This window comes from Sitodiplosis mosellana, unplaced genomic scaffold (genome assembly GCF_009176505.1).
Source record: "Sitodiplosis mosellana isolate CC-2019 unplaced genomic scaffold, AAFC_SMos_1.0 Smas_scaffold_6141, whole genome shotgun sequence".
In the NCBI taxonomy this organism is placed as follows: domain Eukaryota; kingdom Metazoa; phylum Arthropoda; class Insecta; order Diptera; family Cecidomyiidae; genus Sitodiplosis; species Sitodiplosis mosellana.
The window spans coordinates 1-8,896 of record NW_022601382.1 but is presented as its reverse complement, the minus strand read 5'-3'; the positions used below and the strand labels follow the sequence as shown (position 1 = coordinate 8,896).

General features: G+C 36.9%; 1 protein-coding gene across 1 annotated transcript; it reads left to right on the top strand.

The window, feature by feature from the left end:
- Positions 1–2,694: 2,694 nt before the first annotated feature.
- Positions 2,695–4,178, top strand: LOC129573861 (uncharacterized). The gene is made up of 5 exons (XM_055454992.1): positions 2,695–3,105; positions 3,164–3,264; positions 3,337–3,585; positions 3,674–3,696; positions 3,795–4,178. The coding sequence occupies exons 1-5, from the start codon at positions 2,729–2,731 to the stop codon at positions 4,176–4,178; spliced, it is 1,134 nt and encodes a 377-aa protein (XP_055310967.1). The 5' UTR covers positions 2,695–2,728.
- The last annotated feature ends 4,718 nt before the right edge of the window (positions 4,179–8,896 follow it).

The following is an 8,896-nucleotide window of genomic DNA, read 5'->3' as shown; positions in this document are numbered from 1 at the left end:
TTTTTCTCTGGTCATTTTCAGAATGTAAAGTATGGCGAGAAGCAAATACAGACAATGTCGGAAAAGGGTAAAACGGATGGTTTGAAACTGTTTGTGTATACAGGCGTACATGGAATTTTAACAAAATACGGGAAAAAGCTTTATCTTGATATGGACGAGAAGAGAGTTGAAGTACCGCTTGTATATTGGAAATTAGTTGTCGACCCAGCAACCAGAAGGCATGTGGTCTTTTTGATTTTCATGAACAATAAACCGACAAAGGCAGAAATAGCTGACTTTAAAGCGACTTATAGATGTAATTGCAAGTGCAAAACATTGAAATACAAGTTTGCGGATCGAATCGCAGCGGGTTTTACACGCTGTTGCTCAATCGCGGAATTGAAAAAAATTGCTGGTTACATAGATGATTTAGCAATTGGTGTCGATCCGGATAAAATGTTGCCGAATTATGTAGACTCCGATGATGGAAATAAAAAAAATGGAGGTGACGAAAGTGGAAGAAAACCATCACCGGGAAAGCGATCAGGGACTGAACCAACGGCCAAACAAAAAGATAGATCATCGTCCCAACCCGATAGTCTAGATCATTAAACGTCAAACCAACAACGCCACACATTTTGACGGGAACTACATTGATGAGTGTATTCAATGCAGTGTCAAACATAGTCGTCATTGTGTTGTGTGGTGAAATAATAATTATTTTTTGAATTTTAAATAAATAAAAATGTTTCGATTCTGCCAAATGAAATTGTGCAAATATTCCGCTGGCACACAAGACAAAAAAATTGCTTTCTTTCGGTAGATTAACCCTCTACTGCGCCATTTTTTTTACAGAGCTGGGAATTTTATTCTTGGCTAATTTTGAGCCAAAAATGACAAAAAAATAATGAAAAGCTCGATACAGTTTTGCTTTAGCCGGAAAACTCGGAAAATTACACCCCGCCAAAAGGCGGTCTTGCGTGAATTTACGCCTTCCTTCAGCCCACCAAAAGGCGGTCTTGTGCGCTAACTACAGTTCTCACTAAAGGGGATATTTTTGTATATTTCCTGTTTTCAATGTAATTTCAACTTCTAGACAACATGACAATAAAACTTCACGTTGAACTACAATAAAACTTTGCCAGATCATAGCTCTGAGTATCCTATCTCCGCTGGTATATGACATATAGGCCAACATTTCTTGTGAGGGATACTTCTAGTGTATATATTTGAATTAAGAATGAAAAGAAATGGGAAGAATTGACAGATCAGAACCTATTCTCTAGCAATCCTATGCTTAATTGTATTGAAAATCTCCCTGATTATAGTCCTAGTTATCCTCCTTTCAGCGGCAATATAGCATGTGGGCCAATTCATCTTGTGAAAGATACCTCTAGTCTACCTATTTGAAGTCAGAATGAGGAAAACTGAGAAAGACTCAATTTTCTAGACCTATTTCTGGGCAACCCTACACTGGAATTTAATGAAAATATCCCAGACGATAGTCTCGGATGTACCCTTTCCAACGGTATGTTAGAAGTGGTACTTTTGATCTACATATTTCAATTTGAAATGAAGAAATATTATGAAAATCGCCAAAAGACGGTCTTGCGAAGTGTAAATTTCTTCTTTCCTGTACTCGCAAGACCGCTTTTTGGCGGGCCCGCTATATTGCGGCCCCAAATTGTAACCAAATATAAAAATGATGCAATAATGATCAAAATCAAATGAATACCTCCTAATTTACCTGCAAAAAAATCAACGACTACTGAAAATAGTTTTAAAAGTATTTAGAGCTTACCCGAAAAAAATGTGAATTCAGAAAATATTTTTTTCTCATAATTGCACAAAATTTCACTTTTGAGGGCCCATAACTCGGCCCCGGCTTGACATATATTATAAAATTTATATGTCAATTTGAACCTAAAGGCCTATCCAATGCAACGCTACCATATTTTCGACCATCTATAACATGATACGCAAATTATGGGCTATTTTGTGCACCCCGCCTTTTGGCGGTCTTACGAACTAGAGGGTTAAACCCGTATTTAAAAAAAATTGTTTTTCTTCCATTTTCAATTGAGTTGTATGAGAGAAAATTACGGTTTTATATGATATATTGGAGTTTCCATAATTAAAAAAAAAAAAAACAAAATGTTAGATTCAAAATAGAAACTGGTTCGTGGCAGAATTGTTTTTTTAATTTTGCGGACCATACTGAGAAAACGCTTGCGTATGGAAAAAAACTAATTGTTTCATTTCAATTCATTTGATAAAAATGTCCCTTGGATTGTAAATGAATAAATTATCGTAAAAAAAATTCATTTTTTCCATTGTTTTGATCGAATACAGTGTTGCGTCAATACTGTCGATATTATTGTTGATAATGAGTTTCGTTTGCTTGGGTGCAATGTAATTACACACGAACAAAACTTACATTCATGATTGCTTTAAAATGAAAATTTTTATTTCGGCAAAATGAGACTATTACGTGTCCTTGTGTAAATTCATTTGTTTACAACGTATACCACTAGTTTCGCTACTATTTTGCATTTTAATTTCGTCCAAATTACATTCATATGGGTTATAATTAAGACAAAATGAAATAAAGATGCAAATTGTGTGTAAACGTTATTAGAAATTGCTCGCGATATGAATGGTATATAGGGCCATGTTACTAGGATCAAAACATTATTCAGTGATCATTTATTCCAAAGTTCGGTTCGCATTTGAGTTTTATTCGATCGCAATGGCAGGACTTGAGAGAATTTTTCCAAAATTGGTATCATTTTATTTTTTGTGTTTGGTGATTGCTATAGTTCTGAGCAGACGTGTGCAAGGAGGAGGGGGGAGTTCCAGTTCTACCCCCCCTCCAGGAACACGTCCAATTTTAGGGAGCCCAGAAAAAGCTAAGAATCCTGTATTCGATCTTCACCATCGCAATCCAGCGAAGTCCATGCTGTTCGACATAAAATTCCCAAACACTCCCGAACGAAAGGGTGTCGACGCACAAAACTATGCAAACAAACTGATGAAAGAAGTACCGAAATTCGCTCAAAAAGAAGATCCCAATTTGAAAATGACCGGTGAAAGTTGTGCTCATGGCCTTGGCAGCTTATACGTTGTGTGAGTCAAAATTGAAGATTTCATTTGTTTCATCGTATTAATACAAAAAATTCAATAGGAAATCTGATGAGGGAACCATTTTGTATTCAGTTTGTTTTAACGATGCAACGGCCAGTGCCATTTACAGCACGCACACGATCAGTCTTTCGGGACAACAAGGTATATATTTATTTGAACCAAAAAAAAATGGATATGCAAATTTTGAAAAGAATATTTATATCACATTTGCAGAACCGGAACACTCCAGTCATATTAGTTTCAAAGAAAAATACACATTGGCTGGATGGAAACCGACAAAAGTGACCGAATTGTATAGTGCAGAAAATCAAACGGAAGCTTTCAATGCGGTATTCATACCATTTACAAATGCCGATTATAAAATGGGAATTTACTTATCACGCAACCACTTGACGCCTCATGCTGATTTCATGCAAGTCAAAGATCAGAAATTGACTTACTTCTTCCAAAATTGCTTTCCAGGTGAGGAAAATATAGAATAATGATTTTTTTGTCCATTTTCTGTGCAATTTTCACTTTTATAATTTCTCTATTTTATCAATTTCACCAGGAATGCAATCGATGAATGGCCAGGTGAGAATATATTTTCGACCTTTTTTCTTTCAAATTACGAAAAATATGGTTTTTTTTGCGAAAAAAAAAATTAATTTCTGTTGAATCGAATATTTCAGAACTGGGCAAAAGTAGAAGCATATGGGCGTTCATTATCGATCGAAATGAAAGAAACAATGCACATTCATACCGGCGTTTATGGAATTTTAAAGAAGAAAACTAAGAAGGGCGAAATGAAAAATGTCTATTTGGACCTTGTCAATCAGAAAATTGAAGTTCCTTTGGTAGTTTGGAAATTAGTTACCCATGCCAAAACGCAAGCCACCATAGCATTCTTCACATCCAACGACACAGACATGGATGAAAAGGAGATAAAACGCTTTTCAACGTTGTGTAACAGTGTCTGCGATGAGTTCGGCTACAAATTCAATAATGAAAACGTATCAGCTGGATACACACTCTGCTGTTCGTATGAAGACTTCGCCAAACATATTAAATTCTAGCCATTTAAATATGCTGATCATATGCAATCCGAGCATAGAAATGTAGATCAAAATAAAACGAATTACATACGTAATCCAAACTTTTCCGCTCCGCAGCAATTAAGTTTACCTCCCGCTTAATGTTTAACCAAAATTTCAATGGACCCTATTTTCATAGCATTTTTGACCTTAAAATATAACTATTTCGATCATTTTCCATGCAAAAGTGTCATTTTCGAACGAAATGTCAAAAAAATGTCGATTTCGGATCAAATTTATGGGCAATTAAGTGCTTGATTGTTGGACAAATCCCATTATTTTTGCAAAAAAATATCAGTTTGCCTTGATCAAAACCCTAAAAAATGGCTTTCTGTGTGATTTTTCATACAAAAGTCTATTTTTCGAGGAGAATTTCAAGAAATGTCGATTTTGGACCAAATTTATGGGCAAGTGGGTGTTCGGTTGTTCACAGACTCCCTTTTTTTTTTGCAAAAAATGGCAGTTTGCCTTGATCGAAACCCTGAAAAATGGTTTTTTGGGCGATTTTTCATACAAAAGTGTCATTTTTCAAGGTTTTTCAGGTCCTCATTCGGAGGCTTATGGTACGAAATTGGTAAATCAGAATGGGCTCAAAATCAATCGACATGCCAAAACTTTTGGCTCTTACAGATCTCAATTATCTTGTCAACTTTTTGAGATAATCGGCGAACAAAAAACGCGAACGCGGACGCGGACGCAGACGCGGACGACGCCATACGAACATCTCAATTTTGCACATTTTTCATAGTAAACAACATGTTTTTGGAGGCAGATAGGTCTTGATCGATAGGATTTCATCCCATCTACATTGTCTAGTGTACAGATATGTGCTTTTTGAAGTTTGGCGTGACGTTATAGTGGTCCGAAAAAGGAGATGTCATGAAATTTGGCTAGTAAAACCAATACTTTTCCATACGAACAAAGTTTGCGGAAAAGTAATTAAAAAAAAAACAAAAACAAGTTTTTCAGTTTTGATATGCCTATTTATTTACATTCTTCTATTGAAGGATCGCTGTATTGGACACTTTCACATTTAAATGGAATAATAAGCAAAAAATGTTGATGGGGAAGGTGGGGAAATTCGGAACACACATCGAAATAACTTAATGACATTCTAAAAAATTAACATTTTTCCAAATTCTAAAGTGGTACGACTCAGTAAATGTAAAAACCCAACTTTTGGACCTTGCCGCTTGTTGAAATTCGGATCGGTTGAAAAAATTTACCCTGTTGGCACTGCCAACTTGGCAGAAAACCCTTGATGTTGCGATTTTCAAAAATGGTGGGGAAATTCGGAACACTTTATAAATGGATAGAAAACTGAAACAATTTCGATGCAAAACGTTCACGGAAAACTAGGAAATGACAGAAGAATTAATTTTAATGAGGAAAAAGTTCAAAAATAGTGATTGTTATTAGTCGGATTTGTAATTGTTGCCTGTGAAATAGCTACCAATCATTTTGGTGCATTTCAAGTGGACAGCTCGATCGCATAAATTGCAATGAGTAATTTGTCAAAATTTTGCATGAAATACAATAAATATGCATAAAAAAGCGATATCAACTTGAAAAGAATTAAAAATCACTTGATCATTTTTTCGTATATAGGGCGTTCCGAAATTCCCCACTCACTAAGGTTTACAACATAATCGTGTTTCAGTCACTCAATGAATTTTTATGTAAAATTCCTTTTGTGAGTCGAAATATGACGGAGGACGGTAGTCCAACAAGTGACGCTCCAACAACTATGCATTTCAAGCCAAATATTAAAAATGCCAGTTTTTGCGTCACGAGTATATATATACAGTAAGTATGCTATTTTCTCAGGGCACTATTTGGGCCCCGGCATTTTAGGTACCGTTGGAAAGGTCTTGGCCCAAATAGTCGGAAATACTATATCCCCCATGCCTAAATTGTGGTCTAGGCAAAAATATAGCGGTTGGAAAATTTCGATAAATTTTCAAATCTATACCCATATCTTACGAAGGGGGTACCCAGGGGGTAGTCTGAGGTGTCCAAGAAAAGCTCCTCCTCGTCACCTTTTCAACGCCGGTCCAAATGCTCCAATTGGTCCAAAAACGAAAAAGTTATGGGCATTGGCAGTTTGATCTTGATTTTTTATGAAAGTGTTGATTTGTGCGTCCGTCTGTCCGGAAACTTTTATGTGATATAAAAGAAAAAAGTCGATTTTTATGAAAAATCGACTCCCTTAAATTTCAACTTGCCCTTTCCCCTGAATTTTTCAACTTGCTCTATTTTCACTGGAAATGATGTTTTTGTTCGGAAAACACGTGAAATAGACCTCTGACGACATTTTGGTCTTCGAAAATTGCTATTTTTTCGTGAAAATAATGGGAGTCCACGCACACATTTTGGTCATAAATCGGTATTTTTACATCTGAAACATCATGTATGAAATTGAACTTTTTTTCGGAGGATACATAAAAAATGCACTTTCCAGAGCTTTGGTGGTTGAAAATTAATATGTTTCAATGAAGTAATGGGTCTAAAATTACTTCAAAACTCTTTTAATGGATATTTTGAAATTTAATCATATTTTACAATGTCCAATAAGGGGAAAATGGAACTTTTTTAATGAAAGTGAAAATTTGCTATTTACAAAACTTGCGAAATGTGGATGCAAATGTTTTACCCGAAAAATTACAACTTCCAAATGATAAGATCTTAAAATAGACATATTTCTGGCAAAATTTTAAAATTTCGGCTATTTTTTCCGAGAATAATTGCCTTACAAAATTGGTGACATCAGATGAAAAACCTCTAGACGAGGTTAAAATGAAGTGACGCTCCTGTGCGTGGATTTAGCACTCAAAATGACTGATATCATTTTGAGTGACGCTAGGAATCTGGTTTATCTCTGGATACAAAGTTCTGTAATAGCCTAGCCTTAGTATAAGTGTAGAGTTGCCTTAATAGTCCTTTCAGTATTCCATATTAGCTGTGTGTCGTTCACAGTGTAGAACGACACACGAACTGACATAACGAGACATTGTTTAGTCGTGCGGCATTCAGTCGCTAGCAGCAGAACCGAACACACTTAATAAAGGTCTCATTGAACAATAAATACCGCTGTACACTTATTACAGCTTTCTGCGAACCGGATAGAAGAAAAAATAACTAATTCAGAAATTAAGTAAATATTCCGATATATTTCAACGAATTAATTCCGAAAAAGAAAAGAAATATCGCAAATTGCATTGAATTCATTGTGTGGTGTTCAACAAGTGGTACTCGGATTTTTTTCTCCGCCATATTGAATTCGCCACAGCATAAATAACTTCTTCATAGCATTCTGAATCGCATAATTCAGTATTTCAACACATTCAGTATATTTATCGTCATTCAGAAGTGCACATTTTTTTCGGAAAAAAAGGAAAACACGTTAAATAAAGCAGAAAATGCCGCCGAACTGGGCAAGCACGGTATTGAATTTGGAAGAAGCGCAACAGTGGCTGATTTGCGGGCACTGTATGCCGAACACATTGGCAACAAATCAAACGTTCAGAGCGAACATCCCGAAAAAACAGACGACGCATTGAATTCAGATGACGGCAAACAAGAGCCTACTGCGACTGAAACGAGCGCAAGTGAAATGAAAAATAAAGAAGAAGAAGAAGCGGAACAGCGACGATTGGACGAAGCATTGATGCGCATTCCGAAAACAGAAACCGCTATTCAGTTGCATCAAATTCAGATGGAAGAAGAATTATTGAATGCGCAGTTACGTTTGATGGAAAAGAAGAAACGATTGCTTGAATTGGAATCGAGCGTGCTCACACCGATTGCTCAGCATTTTTTGAAACCAAACTACAAAGATGTGAAGCATTTGGTACCGTTGTTCAGTGGCTCCGATGATTACGATGCGCACAAATGGCTTGATGATTTTGAACGGGCGTGCGACACAGTGAATGCTTATGACGTCACAAAATTGAAATTCTTCCGCCAATCGATGAAAAGTGACTCAGAGGCCGAATTGTTCTTGCGTACCGATAGTTCAGCCACATATTCCGAAATTCGTGCGAATTTTTTGGCAAATTTTGGCCACGTTTATTCCGTCAGTGAAGTTATCGACCGATTGAGGAAAACGACATTCCGCTCATCGAAAACAACGATCATGGGCTACATTCTGAAAATGCAAGAGATTGCATCTCGTGCACGAAATGACGAACAACAAACCGTTCAGTTCATCATCGAGGGTTTTCAGGATAGTTCAGCACACATTGCTATTCTGTACCCAGCCCAAACTATCGCCCAATTGAAAGAATTATCGCACCGTTATTCACAACTGCGTGAATCGAGCCAAGCCAGTTCAGCTATTCCGACCAGCGGATTCCGACCGAAACCAAAGACAAGTTCTTCAGGCATCGCTTCAGCAAGATCCGCGACACCAAAAGACAAGATTCAGTGCTATAATTGCTCCGGATATGGACACATTTCGGATAACACACAGCCATAAAACGACCAAAAGGTTCCTGCTTCCGATGCGGTTCAGTACAACACCAATTGCATGATTGTCCCAAGCCGAAACCACCACCCAATGTGAATCGAATTGCTTTGATTGACGGTTCAGAACCGGGAAACGAAGATGATGTTGACGAATTGAGTCGAGCTCCCGGGGAAGTGAATGCGGTAAGTGTTACTTTTCTAACTGAGTGTTCTGTGCAAGTGTGTAAGGATTT